This window comes from Myxine glutinosa, chromosome 1 (genome assembly GCF_964187855.1).
Source record: "Myxine glutinosa chromosome 1, kmMyxGlut1.1, whole genome shotgun sequence".
In the NCBI taxonomy this organism is placed as follows: Eukaryota; Metazoa; Chordata; class Myxini; order Myxiniformes; family Myxinidae; genus Myxine; species Myxine glutinosa.
The window spans coordinates 48,340,648-48,359,115 of NC_136261.1; the positions used below are offsets into that span (position 1 = coordinate 48,340,648).

An 18,468-nucleotide genomic window follows, 5' to 3' on the forward strand; every position below is an offset into this window, starting at 1 on the left:
TTATTATTTCAAAAAGGTGACATTTATTTTATAACGTGTTAAGTTACACATGAATGATCTTTGTTAAAAATTCACCTTTTGGCACGAATCAGGCGAGCGTGACGTCACACGCACGCAACGCTACAGCCACGTTTGTTCGTGGGACGAAGTGACGTCACACGCACGGCGGTTGACGTATTATTTTTGCGATTGAGTAAACCTCTAAATACACAAAGCTCCAGCGACTGAGGCTTGCATAATAATACATTTACACAAGGAACCTAAACACACCATTTGGCCCATCATACCTGCGCTATATCAAAACATTACAATCTATAAATGTAATGACGACGTCATTGTGGCGAGGAAAGCAATGAGGACACCGCCGGAGGGATTTTTCTCATTTGGAGTGAGGATGAAGAGATTGTAGGTTGAGGAATGAACAATTCACCTTTAAAAGAGTCCCACACATACGTCACAATCACGATACATGTGCCGACTGGTAATGAATGGAGGGCATTGCACCTGCAGCACAGCCGTGCCCCCAGAAAATGATGCAGCCACAAACCGGCGATGGAACAATAAGCAAAGGGGCAACAGATGCAATGAATACATTTTATTTCCAATCTGGATTTGCCCCTCACCCCACCCAAAAATTAATTGTACACATTGTATGATATTATAACGTCTTTGGCCCAAATGACCTGACCCACAGGGTTCAATCAGTCCGTGTGTCTGTGCAAGTCTGTACACAGACCTAATTTAATGTATATCGTTAATTTGTCGATCAGAGCTAAAAGGAGGTACCTAGTAGTACACACTTTCACCTTTAAGCCGTCTAGCATGGGTTCGAATCTTGATCCAGCTATAAACTCATTCCGGTGTTTCGCAGGCCGGATGATCCTCCAGCCATGTGTGTGCCGTCCCTCGGATGGACGTTAAACGGGTGCCGTCCCTCGGATGGACGTTAAACGGGTGCCCCCATCTGCCAACATAAGTTGGTAGACGTCAGCGATCCCACGGTGTCCTTCACCAAGAGAAGGCGAGCCATTGTCGGCACCATGAACAAATTCCAAATTTCTGCCCTAACCGCTGGGAGAGGGATGGCAGACCGTCGAGCACGACCTCAGGCCGAGAAACAGCTTCAACAGAACCCACGCTCTGTAACAAAGTATGGCACATCGATTAGAATCTCAGATCAACTGTAATTTATAGACGCCAGTGAGACTTTTCATTGTAAAATGCTCAGATATGTAAATGCAACCTCGTGATGGATGCACCAAGTCATTGCCAAACAACAAAAGGAAAGTCTGGAGAAGAACAGACAGATGAGATGTCGCAATATCAATTACGAATAAAAGAAGTAAAATCCAGGAGCGCCTTGCCCATCATTCTCCAGTATATCTTGGTGGTCTTTTCTCGCGGAATGCAGCCAGACCTTCTTGACGATCTTGTGTTGGAATAACCTGCGTAAGGAACCAAATAGTCTCAGAAATCACAAGCACGTGAATTCTCCTGCTGAATTTTTGGTTTTCAAAATCTTAATTTTTAACAGTCATCTCGGATTCGTACTTTTATTCACACGTGTGATGAGGACGTGATGAGTTATCCGTGTACTTTATGAAAATTAGCATGAGCATTAAGATGTGATGGACAAAAAAAAAAAATAATAATAATTTTTGCTTACATTATTATAAATAGGCACACATTGTGGTGTTTTCGTTTATACAAGATCTAAGGCTTGCAGTGGAACACACACACACACACACACACACACACACACACACACACACACACACACACACACACACACACACACACACACACACACACACACACACACACACACACACACATCCCCTTCAGGGCGAGACTAACTAGAGAGTTCATAGAACACCTTACCCTGCACAATCCTGAAATAAATATTATAATAATATAACTAGAGGAAAAATAAAATACAACATGGGCGGGGCCTACAGACGACAAATTTGATTGGTTGAGATGATGTAAAATCCAGAATATTTTATCCAAGTACTGTACTGCTAAATGGGTGTTTTGAAAATGCTAAAAAGCCGATTTGTGTTCTACAGTATTCAGGTATCTAAATATCTATAAAGCTCAGTTGACTTTTTGCTCCACCAAATAACAGCGAAACGGAGTTGAGTAAAAGGGTGAAAATTCAACAGATGCTGTGATAAATAACTACCTCTGTCGGTTTGAATGTTTGAATAGTGGGGCGGCTTAGCCCAAATATTCAAAAGAATTGTGCATTTTGTGATACAAGCACCAAATTTGGCACACTAGTAGACTATCATATTATGAAAAGATCTGGATATTGGGCCATCTCAGATTCAGACATTTGATTTTTGCAAGATTTGCAGATTTTGCAAGCTGAGATTGCAACGCCAGGGACGGCCGACTCCTTCCTACGAGCTGCCCACGTCACCCACACAAGAAGAGCTCATCAAATCACTGCAGCGGCACTGCACATCCTGCAACACCGTGCGTATGAACGCCACTGTATGACATATGCTGATGATGCAGAAGACCTGCCTGAGTTCGAAGACTGGTGTCACCAGAGAGGACAAGACATTCCCAACTTTCAGTACTGGGAAACTGTGCTGGAACTAGAGATGTTGGTACTGGTCTACGTGCGTTCTCTGCGGCAGGCTTCATTCACGACGTACCTTGATGCCCTGACGGAACTGGTCCCATGGTTCCATGCCTTAGACCACACACACTATGCCAGGTGGGTCCCTGTTCACCTGAGGGACACGGTTGCACTCCCAATGAAGCACCCAGATGTAGCCAGAGAATTCAGGGCTGGCAACTTCACTGTACAGAAGACGAAGAAGGTGTTCTCTTCGATCCCAATCGAATCGAAATCTTGCAAAAATCAAATCTCTGAATCTGAGATGGCCCAATATCCAGATCTTTTCATAATATGATAGTCTACTAGTGTACCAAATTTGGTGCTTGTATCACAAAATGCACAACAGGTTTGCTATGCTGCTACACTAGAAAGGGAATAGACGTCTGGATCAATTTTTGAATTAAATTTAAATCCCGATTTATATATAAGATATATAAACGCGAGTTGTCTGTGTGTGTCCGCGTTTTCTTCAGAGATGGCTGAACGGATCTTCATCAAACTTTCAGACGTTCATCAGTGAGTGCCTGGAAGTGTTTTAGGCTAAACAAACAATTTGAAAAAAAAAAGTTGGTTTTTTGGAGTTTAAAAAAAATGAAATAATAAAAACATGAAATAAAATTAATCGCTCGATAGTGCCGAAACCTTTTAAAATGAAAGACAGTTATATACAAGTACACATTCGCATAAATAAATACAAAACAATTACCAGACATTTGAATACAAATAAATCAAACAATTCCGGAAGTGTACGAATTTGGTAGTACGGCTTCTTCTTCTTCCTGATCGGCATCACACTTAACTCAGAAACGTGAGCCACATTCACTCAGAAACGTGAGCCACATTCACTCAGCAACATGAGCCTCATTCACTCAGCAACATGAGCCACATTCACTCAGCAACATGAGCCACATTCACTCAGAAACGTGAGTCACTCCCCTAGCTCTCCCACCTCAACCCTCCCCCCCTCTCCCCTCCTGCCCCCCTCCCCTTCCCTTCCCTTCCAGATATAAATTCTCTGTAAAAGAGCTTCCACTTTTGACTGTTCCCCTTCTCCCTCTCCCCACCCTTCCCCCCCTCCTCCTCTCCTCCCCTTCCCCCCTCCCCTCCGACCATGCCCCTCCCTTTTAAGATATAAGTTCTCCGTAAAAGAGCTTCCACTTCGGACTGTTAAACATTTCTCCATGGGTAGGCGCTCCTACGTTGAAAGTTTTGTGTCAATCCCTCAAGCAAATTTAAAAGCAAATAGAAGTGAAAAGTGTATTTTTTATTTTTATTTTTTTTGTATACAAGATCGAGGCTCGTGAAAGAGCTAACATTAATCACACAAAAAGTCAAACCGACACATAAAACACAAAATAAGGGGAGCGGTAGACAAGATGGGAAGAGAGAGGGAAGGACACAAGAACAACATTTGAGAGCAGGGACATCAAGAGAACTGTGGGAGGGAGAGGGCTTGGGGGGAGGTGGGAGAGGTATAAAACATATGGACACTGCAAGGACTTCCAGGAAAGAAGTTGGAATTTCGAAAAAGTGTGTCTGGGGTGAATTAGTGGGGGTAGAAGAGATCAAGGTTTTGGATGGAGGAAGACAAGAGATAGTGGTGAACAGCTGTTTTAAAGACCTGGAAGGAGGAGTGGGATTGAAGGGAGTGGGGGAGCTTGTTCCAGAGGTGGGGAAAAAGGGGAATGAAAGAATGAAGGTGAGCAGAGAGCCAAGATTTTGGCAGTTTAACCACAAGAGGGTTGCTGGCAGATCTTGTGCGACCTGTAGGAATATTTGGGGGACAGAGCACAGAGAGAGCTGGGGGAGCAAGGCAGGAGAGGAGTTGGTAGAAGACAGAAAGACCACCAACCTGCCTGCAGTGAGTGAGTGAAAGGCCCTCGGAGTTAGCTTCATCACAGGAGATTCCAATGATTCTGAAAGCTTTGGTTTCAACAGCGTGAAGTCGAGCTAGGTGTGAGGCAGGATCACCGGCCCAGAGGGGGGAACAGTATTCCATTGAGCTGCGGATGAAAGCCTTGTATGTGGTGAGGAGCTCAGGTGTGCCAAGGAAGGACCGCATGACGAAGGATGCCCAGTCGGCGACTGGCTTTGGAGGCCAGCTTGGAAATGTGGTTTTCCTAAGAACGATCATGGCAGATAGTGAGACCCAAAAGCTTGAGCGACAGAACTTCTTGGAGAGGATTGTTGAGAAAGTAGATGGGAGGGTTTTCCAGTCGGTCTTTTCGGAGAGACAAAGTAAGAGTGTGGGATTTGTCAGGATTGAAAGACATGTTCCACTTGTTTGACCAGTCTGTGATTTGTCCAGGTCTGCAGAGAGTGAGGAGGCTGCAGACTACCGATCTGAGGGATGAGGAATGGAGCGGCAGAGAGTGGAGTCATCAGCAAAGAGATAGAGAGGATTTTCCAGAGAGTCGGAGAGATCATTGATGAAGACCAGAAAAGCACAGGGCCCAGAACACTACCTTGGGGAACTCCAGCCAGAACAGGAAGGGGCGATGAGAGAAATCCATTCAGGGCCACACGTTGACTTCGATCAGAGGACGTCCGCAAGCCAAGCGTGGAGATTTCCATGGATACCATAGGAGGAGAGTTTGGTGAGCACAGCTGGGTGCCAGACCATATCGAAGGCACGTGATATGTCAAGGGAGACAGCTCTGATTTCCTGTTTGGCATTGAGGACGTCCATCCATTGTTGAGACAGCAGAAGCGACATGTCCAGCGAGGATCTGTTTTTGCACATTTTTTGGGTAAAGCAGTAATGTTTGCTGATTTCCAAGATGCTGGCAGATGACCTTGAGCAAAAGAGAGGGTGAAAAGAACAGAGAGAGGGTGAGATAGAGCGGCAGAGCAGGATTTTAGGACCCGTGGGCTGATGCCGTCTGGTCCAGTTGCAGAATCAGAGTCGAGGTTTGACAAAAACTTCTCCACCTTGTCAGGAGAGAAGGACACAGAGTCCAGGAGCAGTTGGGTTCGACTGGGTAAGATGGGAACAGAGAGAGATGGGTTTGGGACAAAAGATTTTGAGGCAAACACAGAGTTGAGGCATTCGGCTTTGTCACGTGCCGTGTCAACTGTGTAGCCATTTGAGGTGAAGGAGGGGATGGAGGGGGAACAAACACCAGAAACGGGTTTGACCAGATGCCTCCAGGATTTGGAGGAAGGAGACAGGTTTGAGAGTTCATTCTTGAGTGTGGCGAGATAGTGCTTCCTGGCACTGCTGAGGGTAGACACACACTTGTTCCGAGCTTGGTGGAAGGAACTGAGATTGCCTTCAGTTGGATTTGCCTTCCAAGAAGCAAAGGCAAGTTGTTTCAGGGCAACTGCCTCACCACAAGATTCAGTGTACCATGGATGGGAGGAAGGGTAAGACAACTGAAGATGAGATGGGATAAATCTGTGCATGAGAGAGCAGTTTGCTTTGGAAGAATTCCCAGGAAGAATTGATGTCAGAGGCAGGAGAGATGGGAGACCAGTCCAGATGATTGATGGCTGCTTGCAGCCCGTGCCAGTCAGCCTGAGTGAAATGCCAGACTCGTCGACGCTGAGGAGGCTCTCTGAGAATGGCCAGAGAGATGTCCATTTTGAACATGAATCGGACAAACGAACCTGCAGTTTAGCAGTACTTTGGCTTTGAATTTGTCCTGATCGTGCAAGCGCAGATAGGAGTGAGATAATTTTTTTACTCTGTCTGCCTGTCTAACAGTCAAACGGAATTTAAAATCATTCCAAACAGGAAACTTACAGGATGCTATATTGTTGAGATTGAACCTTTTCTTTTTTAAACATTACAGGCTCCAGTCACAGATTATATAGCCCTCATCGAGGCTAGGCCTTAAATAAAATAACAACATCGATAAATGTGAGCAAGAGAAATAAAAGAGAGAATGTAAAGGTGTGGAGTGAAAATGAGTAAGAAAAGTCTATGATGACAAGTATATGATGTTTGTTTGCAAGAGAGATTGAACCTAGTAGCTATAGTTTGAGTGAGACAGAAAGTAAGACCAACAATCCTGACACGGAGAGTTCCAGGTACCGCTTTAACGCTCCGAAGTCCAAACGGTAGTCCAACCCTGAGCAGATTCTAACGACAACCTACTACCGAAAAAAACTGGTCCAATCGGATGGGCGTTTTTTAGGAGACACCATCTCCTTACTGGATGGCCATTGGCTCCCGAAGGGAGTTCATCCGCCCTTTAACAGGTATTGTTTTTAGTGTTGCAGGGTGTCACAGTCATCCTCCCGACTGGTGAGCCAGTGAGAGTAGTCAGTTGCGTCGCTGACAACCCGACCATGCGCAGGTAGCACTGGGTTACATGTTACCAGTGGCAGTCAAGAAAGAGACTGACCTGACTAAAATAAAATGCCCTTTAAAGTGGACTTTCAAAATAAAATAAAACTAAAAAAAAAAAAATACTTTTCAACTTTCAGACAACTTTAAAACTTCGAAATAAAATGGACTTTCAAATAAAATAAAAAGGACTTTAAAGTTTGTAGAAAAAAAAATTCAGGAAGTTTACCACCATTGACGCACCATCTTTCACACCACCTTATTTAACACATTACAGTAGTCGTTCATGCCTGGTGTTTGTGTCCTTTATAGCATCCTGTAAGTTTCCTGTTTGGAATGATTTTAAATTCCGTTTGACTGCCAGACAGGCAGACAGAGTAAAAATATTTTCTCACTCCTCTCTGCGCTTGCACGATCAGGACAAATTCAAAGCCAAAGTACTGATAAACTGCAGGTTCGTTTTCCCGATTCATGTTCAAAATATTCACTTTTCACTTCTATTTGCTTTTAAATTTACTTGAGGGATTGACACAAAACTTTCAACGTAGGAGCGCCTACCCATGGAGAAATGTTTAACAAAGTTACATGATGATTGGATGGAAAATGCAGCCAGCGTTACAAAAATCTGTTTTCTGTAGGCATGGGTTGCAGGGTGTTTCACGTATCAGGAATAAACGGCCTTGACCTCGCTTTGCTTGGCGTCAGCCGAATTATTTAATGGCCCCAACTATTTCCACCTTATTGTTGAGATGAACGAGGAAGCTTTTTGGCACAAGACTTTCATGAACCGGCTGGCCAGGTCTGATGCTCAACTGGAGCAATTTGGACAGGAATTTGCAACTTGTTCAAGGTGCTAGCGATAACTCACCTAGTCCTCACGAAAGACATCACAGGAACGTCTACCAACTAGATTAGACACCTGGTTCAACAACAATGTGAAGGATGGCACACTTTGTGAGGCAATGCCCTGCCTGCGAGCCACTAACAGTTTATAGTCGGATTGAGATCAAACCCAGAAAAGCCAGCTCAAAGGTGAATGCACTACCCTGTGCCATCTTGTAAAAACAGAATGGTAGATTCTTAAACAACCGAAATACAGACAGGACAGTCATCTTGGCATCCCATTCGAAAGGATGGTATAATCCATATGTCGTACTCCTGCTGACACTGCAATAGGATGGCAATTACAAGTGAGATTTGACTTTATATGGAAACAAATCCATGACCACAGGGATCAGAAGCAAGTAAGCTTCCAAATGACCTAAATGGGGTGTTCAAAAAGTTCCCAAAACGAGATACTCATAATAATCCAAGGAACACCAACGTTTCCTTATTCTTCAACATTCAAAATCTTACTATAATTCACCAAATGTCCGTCTGTCTGTCTGTCCGTTCCCAGGTACCGCAAAAACGGCTGAACCGATCGCAACGATATTTTGGGTGGGTAATCCTGGGACCCACCTGGAGTAAAATAGGCGAAATTGTTTTTCGAATTTTTTCCAATTTTCCAATTTTCCAGTTTTTCCAAACACTATGGAATAATATTTACCGATATGAACAGTGATGTGGCTTTTATTGAAATTCTACAAATACTGTTTAGATTTTGATGATTTGCGTATGATATGATTTAACGGATGTTTACATAAATCATTTAAAATTTTAAAAAGCCTTCAATTTCTGATATTTTGCCTATTCATTTGGGCCTCCCAATTGAAGCGCCACCCGTAGGGCGGGTACCGTTGCTGGTACATTTAATTTTAAAAAATATTGTTAAAAATTTTTTTTTTTTTTTAAAGGCTTGTTTATTGAAAATAAAAATTGGTTGAGATTCTTGAAGTATTGCATAATCTGGTTTTGAGAACCTTTTGAACAACCCTCGCATGCTGCTGTCCATCAGCTTTGGTCTTCCTTGGAGGTCTCCCATCAAATCAATAGTCATGCTCGACTCTGCTCAGCTTCAAAGATATGATGGTATGAGGTGCATCCAGGCCGAAAAGTAAAAAGCATATTTAAGTTGTATATTCACAAACAATGCAGTTATTTGAGGCAATACAAAAGAGTTCAATCAATAAATTTAGCTTGATTGGGAAAGTGATGTGATGGTTCATTAAAAGAAAAAAATCTTCAACGAGTGATTTTTAATGTCGATTGCAAGTGTTGTGCTGGGCCCACGAAAATGGGCCGATATAGAAATCAGTATCAAAAGGGGTGCAAGAATGTCACCTGCGCGTAACACATCTCCTCGATCGCTAGCCCAGTGCCCAGATCGACCTGCAATAGCAAGGCAGAGAAGGGAAAACAAAACAAATAAATACAAAGAAGATGAATTGGTTACCCTTTCTATCCGAGGTAGGGCATTCACTTGGATATGTGAATTATCTGGTGCAATATTCGATCGAGCAGAAATTCCTACCCAGATAGCAACCACACTCTAAGATATCACAGTGCAAACTGGTCTTCAAGGAACCTCCAAGAAGACCAGATCACTTGCTACTACTACCTGCAGTCCAAGAAGGAATTTTTAATTTATCCACGGTGCCGGCGATAACTCGCCTACTCTTCACAAAGGGTACCATGGGATCTTTAACGTCCACCAATTAATGCTCGCACAACCCAGATCAAGGACTGTCGGAGGGACGGCACACACATTAGGTTTAGAATGAATTGCCCTGACTGCACAACACCAGGATAACAGTTTATAGGTGAACAGAGATTCAAACCAAGTTTAGACAGCTCAGAGGTACACATACCTGTAGTTTTAGGCTCTCCTGCTAGCCCACAATTTACAGGAAGCAGGGAGAAAACAGTGTGAAGTGTTCTCACTTCTGAGCTGTGTAAATGAGTCTCCATGAGACCAGGTTTCCTAATTTTTTTTTAAATCCTTGCAAAAGGACTTTCTGCTATCCTTACATATTAGAGAAGGTGGTTTCCAAAAGAGGAGAGGAAAAGGAAAAGGGAATATAAATGTTAGGCTCTTATCAAAGTCTTGGCTATAAACAAACGCGAGGCTCCAAACTTGCCAAATCTGCTCTTAATCTGCTTACCTCTACACCTCTGTCTATCGCTGCCTTGGCCATTCGCACAGCAAAAGGTCCCTTAAGAAAAAGCAGAAAGTTATTTTTGAACAAGATTCTTTCGACAATTATGTCAACATATTAAAATAGAAAGAGCAAACAAGATAAAAATTTTTAGAATTATGTCAACAAATGAAAATAGAAATACCAAACAAGATCCTTTCGAGGATTACGTCAACAAACGAAAATAGAAATAGCATAGTTTAAAAAGAGCATAATGTGATGAAAATAATACACCAGTATAAATGATTTTGATTCTAAGCATCTGAAAAAGAGCTAATCATCCATATTGTCCACCTCCTACCCTCATTTCTCTCCACTTCCCTTATTTCTATTTCTCTTTCTCTTTCTCTTTCTCTTTCTCTTTCTCTTTCTCTCTCTCTCTCTCTCTCTCTCTCTCTCTCTCTCTCTCTCTCTCTCTCTCTCTCTCTCTGCTGTTGGTGTTTTCCCCCTCTCTCTACTGTTACTTTTGTTCCGTTGCATCCTGATCCGTTCAGTGTTCTGCTTACCTCTACACCTCTCTGTCTGTCTCTGTCTCCCTGTCCTTCTGTCCTTCTCTCTTCTCTCTTCTCTCTCTCTCTCTCTCTCTCTCTCTCTCCAACTCTGCTGTTGGTGTTTCCCCCTCTCTCTACTGTTACTTTTGTTCCGTTGCATCCTGATCCGTTCAGTGTTCTAGCTCTCCCCCGAGCGTTGTATACAAATACCGAAATACCATAAGCTTTGTATACTTTGACTCTGTATACAAAAATAGATAAATAAAATCAGAATCTCGTGTTGCTATTGCGCCGTTAATAAAACCCATCTGGCTCACTAATGGTATTAGAAAGAGGTGATAATATTCTTACCTTGCCCGCTCTGGCCTGCAATCCATACTCTATGGTCGACTCTCAAATTTCCTCGGGACAACTTAGGATGGGTGCCAAGTACGTTTTTATTTCTTTCTTTTTTGTATAGTTTTGTATCTTTTGTATTTTTTGTATCTTTCTCACTCTTACGATGTCTCTCCGAAAAGACCGACTGGACAACCCTCCCATCCACTTTCTGAATAATCCTCTCCAAGAAGTTCTGTCACTCAAGCTTTTGGGTCTCACAATCTGCCATGATCTTTCCTGGGAAAACCACATTTCAAATCTGGCCTCCAAAGCCAGTCGCCGACTGGGCATCCTCCATCGTGCGAAGTCCTTCCTTGGCACACCTGAGCTCCTCACCACATACAAGGCTTTCCTCTGCAGCTCAATGGAATACTGCTCTCCCCTCTGGTCTGGTGCTCCTGCCTCACACCTAGCTCGTCTTCACGCTGTTGAAACCAAAGCGTTCAGAATCATTGGAATCTCCCGCGATGAAGTTAACTCCAAGGGCCTTTCACTCACTCACCGCAGGCAGGTTGGTGGTCTTTCCGTCTTCTACCGACTCCTCTCCGGCCTTGCCCCCCAGCTCTCTCTCTGGGCTCTGTCCCCCAAATATTCCTACAGGTCGCACAAGATCTGCCTGCAACTCTCTTATGGTTAAACTGCCAAAATCAAGACTCTCTGCTCACCTTCACTCCTTCATTCCTCTTTTCTCCCGCCTCTGGAACAAACACCCTCACTCTCTTCAATCCCACTCCTCCCTCCAGGTCTTTAAAACAGCTGTTCACCACCATCTCTTATCTTCCCCCAACCAAAACCTTGATCTTTTCTACCCCCGCTAATTTCACCCCAAATCCACTTTTTTGAAATACCAACTTCTTTCCTGGAAGTCTTTGGTGTCCTTGTGTTTTATACTTCTCCCACCCCCCCCCCCCCCTTCCCACGCCTCCTCCCCCCAAGCCGTCTCCCTCCCACACATCTCCCGATGTCCCTGTTCTCAAATGTTGTGTTTATGTGCTTCCCCTTCTCTCCCCATCTTGTCTTCCACTCCCTCTTTTTATATATTTTGTTTGTCTGTTTGATTTGTTTGTGTGATAAATGTTAGCTCTTTCACGAGCCTCGATTCTGGAAAAAAAAAAAAAAAAAAAATTTGTGTCGAGGCTCATGGAGGAGCTGCAACATAGAACGGATCAGGATGTAATAGCTCGAAAATAACAGTAGAAAGAGAGTGGGGAGGAGGCCTACTAACAGCAGGGTTGAGGAACAAAATAGAGGGAGACTTGGAAAAATAAGGGATATGGGGAAGAATGAGGCAAGGCGAGGGACACAGGTGGTGAACATGATGGAAACAGCTACAAACTTTCAATCAACGAATTGGAAGAACTGCCTATTAAAAGTAGCTTGACCCTCATCCGTTAAAGAGGAACAGATGAATGACCAGAAAACAGAGAAAAAGACTCGGAAAAATTAATAACTAGGTTTACGTTTAGGCATACCTGTTCGGCAATTTCACGTGCTATCCGCAGTGCCGCTGAGTAGGCTGCATCTCCCGTGGGTTGCTGAGGGACTGCTTCGGCAACCAGGCCAATTTTATGAGCCTCCTCACCATCTATGACACGGCCCGAGAACACCAAGAGCTTGGCACAGGCAGCACCTACAATCCTCGCCAGCCTCTGCGTGCCACCTAGAATAAATAAAACAAACCATGAACGCAGTTTCCAACCTCATTGACTACCAACACATACAGTGACCTCCATAAGTATTGGAACAATGAGGTCAAATTTGTTATTATTTTTATATACTTTGAGATTTGAGATAAAAAATGAATATGAGGCAAGAGTACAGAATATGTCAGCTTTTGTTTCTTGGTATTTTTAGGCATACATGTTTAACCATTGCAGAACAACAACCACCTTTATAGGCCATTTTTCCCCGCAAAGCGAGGGTTGGCCTTTTTCGGGCACCATGGTCCCCTTTTTGAAGCAATGTTTTATGGCCGGATGCCCTTGCTGCCGCCAACCCTGTTAGTCGCCTCTTGCGACACACAGGGAATTACCCCCCTGGCGTTAATTCAGCGATCGACCGGGATTCGAACCCGGGATCCAAGGATCCCAAGCCAGCACCCTAACCGCTAAGCCAACACCAGGCTCATTGCAGAACAATAGCACTTTTTCTGTTCAGAACCCCCCCTATTTAGGTAAGTATAAGTATTGGAACAGATTAACTTAAAGGAATTTAAAGTAGTATAATAGTTAGTATTAGGTTACATATTCCTTGCATGCAATAATTGTATCGAGCCTGTAACTCACCGACATCAACAATATCTTCCTTTTAGAGTCTTTGCCATACTTTACTGCAGCCATTTTCAGTTGTTTGTTTTGGGGGGTTTTGACTTTAGTCTCTTCAGCGATCGAAACGCATCCTCCATTAGATTTAAATCAGGAGATCGACTTGGCCAGTCTAAAACCCCCCACTTTTTGCCCCATGATGAACTCCTTAGTTGTGTTGGCAGTGCGTTTTGGGTCATCGTCTTGCTGCATGGTGAAGCGCTGCCCAATGTGTTTGGAGGAATATTCTTGTACGTTGGCAGACAAAATGTTTCTGCACACCTCCGAATTCATTCTGCTGCTGCCATCATTAGTTTCATCATCAACAATGATGAATGAGACAGTTTCAGGGGCAGACATGCAAGCCCAAGCCATGACACTACCTCTGCTATGCTTCACAGATGAAGTAGTCTGCTTTAAGATCAAATGTAGTTCCTTCCTTTCTCCACACTTTTGCCTTTCCATCACTTTGATAAAGGTTTATCTTGGTCTCATCTGTCCATAAAACCTTGTTCCAGAACTCTACCTATTCTGACGCATTGGAAGAACGAAAATAAATCATTCTCCCTTAACTTAATAACTAACAACTCTCCCTGAATCCCTCCTACCCCTCCCACTCTTCCCTCCACCCTCATACAACTCTCTGGACTTCACCGGGCGGTGTTCGTACCTCTATTTCATTTCCGCACACGGTTAAAAACTAAAATGCGTGCACTCTACAAACTCTTAATTTGAACCGATTTTCAAAATTTAAACTGCAGAATTGTGTTTAACATTAACAGCAGTACCGACTACTAAAAGTGTTCATTTGCTAAAAACGTTTCATTCAAAAAACGCGTCTCCGGGTGGTGTTGGTGGTGTTTGGCGTACCAAAAGTGCCGCTCGGGGCGGCCGCCACCTTCATGCCTCGCTACGCTAGTGCATGCAGTGGAGTGACACCCTATCCCATGGAAGTATTAATTAAGTTAAAAATAACCATATTCAAAAACGGTGTTATAATACACCTAAACTTCCCCGACCTTGTGACTAATTAATCAAGAGCCCTCGCGAAGCGGCTTAACCACCCTAGCAAGCACTCCAACGAAATGGGTGATAAGGAACGGCTGGCTTGGCAAGCAATAGCAAGCTGATTGCTTCTGGTTGAAATAGCCGAGGAATTTTAAAAACAGATCGCAGGTACAGTGGAGTGACACCCTATCCCATGGAAGTATGAATTAAGTTAAAATTATTATTAAGGTAAATTACAAAAAACCAACCCCAGAATGAGAATGACAGCCTCACTTAAATAAATGCATATATACACTTAGATATAAAAATCGCTATATATGGTAAATGTGGTCAGATTTCACTCCAGATTTGTTCATTGATTTAGTCTACAGCATCCAATCCTCATATCCGAATCCAGATTTTGATGATATGCTTCAATTATGAAATGATAATAATCGATCGTGTTTCCAAAGCAAGGCACGTTTGAGTAGCCCGAAGCAAAATGGCGGCTTAAGAACCAGCGAGTGGCAGTGGACTGACCAAGATGGCAGGCGGCCATATTGGTAAGCCTTTTTGGGGGTTTTTTTTTTCTTCTTATGGGCATCTTGTTAATCATCTTCAAAAAGTGTGTTATAACACACCCAAACACCCAGTTTTCATCAATGCAATCTGTTGGAGGTCCAGGTGTATGCATGCAAAGTTTGGGGCTGCTAGGTTTCATGGTTTTGGAGTTATGGAGGAGAAAGACGGACGGGCGGACAGATGGATACTGCCTTTTATTATTATAGATATATCCAAATTGATTCTATGTGAAGCCTTTTCTTTGATTAAAAAAAGCAAAAAACAAGGTTTCTAAAAAGTTTCACCAACGGTAGAGATTGTATGGAAACCACATTTTGGGCACAATAGTGAATAACACATGCAATCCAAAGGTTAGTTATTCAGGAAAACAAGGGCCTTTTAAAGATTATTTTTTTTATGCATTTATTTTTTCTATACATTTTTTTTTCTGTGCATATTTAGTAGTTGATCTTTTATTCTCATTTGTTAAAAACACTAAAACACACTCATTCATTCTTATTCTATCTATCTATCTATCTCTCTCTCTCTTTCTTTCTCAAATCATCTCAAATCATCTCAAATCGCAATCAAATATCTCATATATATATATATCTCATATATATAATATCTCATATATATAATATCTCATATATATATATATATATCAAATCTCAAATCAAATATCTCATATATCATATAATATAATATCTATATATATATAATAATATAATATATATAATATATATATAATATATATATATATATATATAATATAATATATATAATATAATATATATATAATAATATATATATAATAATATATATATATATATATATATATATATATATATATAATATATATATATACAGTGGAACCTTGACTTACGAGTGCCCCAACTTACGAGTTTTTCGAGATACGAGCCGTCGCTCGGGCGGTTTATTGCTTTGAGATGCGAGCCGAGATCTGAGTTACGAGCTTTCGCCACCCGGTCACGTGGTTATCTTGCAGTGCAAGTACAGTATCTCTGCCGTATAGCGCTGCATTTTTGTTTTCGCATGTTGGTTATTTTGAGTTTACGCCACCAGGTAGGTTCCGGTCACGTGGTTATCTTGCCGTGCAAGTACAGTATCTCTGCCGTATAGCGCTGCATTTTTGTTTTCGCATGTTGGTTATTTTGAGTTTACGCCACCAGGTGGGTTCCGGTCACGTGGTTATCTTGCCGTGCAAGTACAGTATCTCTGCCGTATAGCGCTGCATTTTTGTTTTCGCATGTTGGTTATTTTGAGTTTACGCCACCAGGTGGGTTCCGGTCACGTGGTTATCTTGCCATGCAAGTACAGTATCTCTGCCGTATAGCGCTGCATTTTTGTTTTCGCATGTTGGTTATTTTGAGTTTACGCCACCAGGTGGGTTCTGGTCACGTGGTTATCTTGCCGTGCAAGTACAGTATCTCTGCCATCAACTTGTTCAGAGTGCCGGCGATAGCTCGCCTTCTCTTTGTGGAAAACACGGTACTGAGAAGAAGAAGAGGATGATGTGCTTGGATATAAAACACGCAATCGTCGAAAAACATGAGCGAGGTGTCGAGGAGGACGTATATAACGGCAGAGGAGAAGAGCATGCCAGGCCACAACTTGTGGATATAAAACACGCAATCGTCGTGTTTTATATAAAACTTGTGCTTGGATATAAAACACGCAATCGTCGAAAAACATGAGCGAGGTGCCGAGGAGGACGTATATAACGGCAGAGGAGAAGAGCATGCCAGGCCACAACTTGTTCAGAGTGCCGGCGATAGCTCGCCTTCTCTTTGTGGAAAACACGGTGAGATCCTTAACATCCAACAACTAATGGGACGCAAACGGGGCGCCCAGTTTAGCGGTACACACATTGATGAATCACCCTGCCTGTGATTCACCCATGACAGGTTATAGCTGGGTCGGGATTCAAACCCAGGCTGGACAGTTTAGACTTTAGAGTCAAGTGTGCGTACCTCCAGTCCAGGCCATCCTGCCAACTTGTATGCTGCATACAGGTGAAATATAAAGCGCGAGATATTTTTATATATACTGTATATTTAAAAAAAAATTGGTGTGGTTTTTGGCGGGCTGGAACGGATTAATAGCATTTCAATGCATTTTAATGGGGAAATTTGATTTGAGAAACGAGCAATTTGAGTTACGAGCTCGGTCACGGAACGAATTAAACTCGTAAGTCAAGGTTCCACTGTATATATATATATTATATAATATATATTATATATATATATATATATATATAATATAATATTATTTATATATCATATATATATAATTATATATAATATATATAATATAATATATATATAATATATATAATATAATAATATAATATAATAATATAATATAATATAATATAATATAATAATATAATATAATATTATAATATAATATAATATATAATATCTCATATATATAATATCTCATATATATATATATATATCAAATCTCAAATCAAATATCTCTTTCAAAACTTTGTTGATACTTGGTGTGTTGGTGGGTTTTGTGAGGTTAAAGAAAACGAACTTAGAATACTGTTGTGAGATACTGATTGTTTCTTATTTGATGATCATTGGGTGCTTCTTCCTTTTCTTTTTGTTGGCATTATTGATTTCATTGCAAAACGTGTATATTGTTACTTTTTATATTTTTGTAATAAAAGGCCTAAAAAGTCAAAAAAAATAAAAAAAATAAAAAAGTCTCTCTCTTTCTCTCTCTCTCGCCCCCTGCAGGCCGTTTTGTGGTGGGCGTGGCGTCATGGCGGCTGTGAGCAACTGCTCTGTGTTGTAGTGAGTTCTTTGTGAGTTTTCCTCCTCTCCTGCCCTCCCCTGCCCCCCCCCCTCCCTCTCCTTTTCCATCCTGTGTGCTTTGGCATTTGTTTTCATCCGTTCTACACCTTTGCCTTCGAGAGAGAGAGGATTGAGAGCGGGCCCATTTTGGGTGCGGCCGACTGGCGTTGACGGCGCGTTGTAAGCCATTTCTGTGCTTATAATGCACGTTTATTATTTACTTTAGTTCGTTTATTTAGGTTTGATACCCTTTTGTCCGGCTCGGACAAGCGGGGGGAGGGGGGGGGGGGGTATTTTCGCCGGAATGGCGAATGCACGCTCTCGTCGCGATGACTTTGAAGGCTTAACCAGGAAGCACGCGTTTGTGTGCGTGCCTCCGGATGGAGTCCCTGTCGAGGACATCATCCTCACTGTGGGGAGCATTGTTGGGGATGAAAATATACGTGCAGCTTCGCGTATGAACCAGAAAGTGGTGGTGTTCGTTTCGGACGAGGAACTCGTCCATGACGTGGTAAGTGCGGGAATAACCACGGAAAGCGGTCACTTTATGATGGCGTCGCCGCTATTAACTCCCGCGATGAGAGTGGTTATTTCTAACGTACCACCATTTATCCCAAATGACAAGTTAATGACCGTGCTATCACGGTACGGTAAAATGGTATCGAGGATTTCAACAATCCCTCTTGGGTGTCGGAATGAACGTGTTAAGCACGTAATGAGCTTCCGCAGACAGGTGTATATGGTCCTTCCAGACCGTGGGGACGACACAGGCCTCAACATCACTTTCAAAATTAATTTTGAAGAGGCAAATTTCCAGCTATACGCATCGTCCACCACCTTAACATGCTTTCAGTGTGGAGCGTATGGACATTTAAAACGTTCTTGTCCCAAAGCCTCGTGTGTCAGGTGTGGCAAGACAG

The 18,468-nt window shown here is 42.5% G+C and overlaps 1 protein-coding gene across 3 annotated transcripts in view; it reads right to left on the reverse strand.

Moving 5' to 3' along the window:
• Nucleotides 1–580: 580 nt before the first annotated feature.
• Nucleotides 581–18,468, reverse strand: part of AUH (AU RNA binding methylglutaconyl-CoA hydratase) — a 75,591-nt gene continuing 57,703 nt past the window's right edge. Inside the window, exons 7-11 of one of the 3 annotated variants that reach the window (XM_078771410.1) lie at nt 12,342–12,529; nt 9,968–10,018; nt 9,147–9,194; nt 1,365–1,445; nt 581–1,140 (exon numbers count right to left, since the gene is read on the reverse strand). In XM_078771410.1, the coding sequence (XP_078627536.1) occupies nt 1,368–1,445; nt 9,147–9,194; nt 9,968–10,018; nt 12,342–12,529 (365 nt within the window). In that variant the 3' untranslated portion in view covers nt 581–1,140; nt 1,365–1,367. Of the gene's footprint in view, nt 1,446–9,146; nt 9,195–9,967; nt 10,019–12,341; nt 12,530–18,468 lie in introns of all 3 variants that reach the window. The other 2 variants (XM_068110875.2, XM_068110867.2) reach the window with 2 other exon arrangements.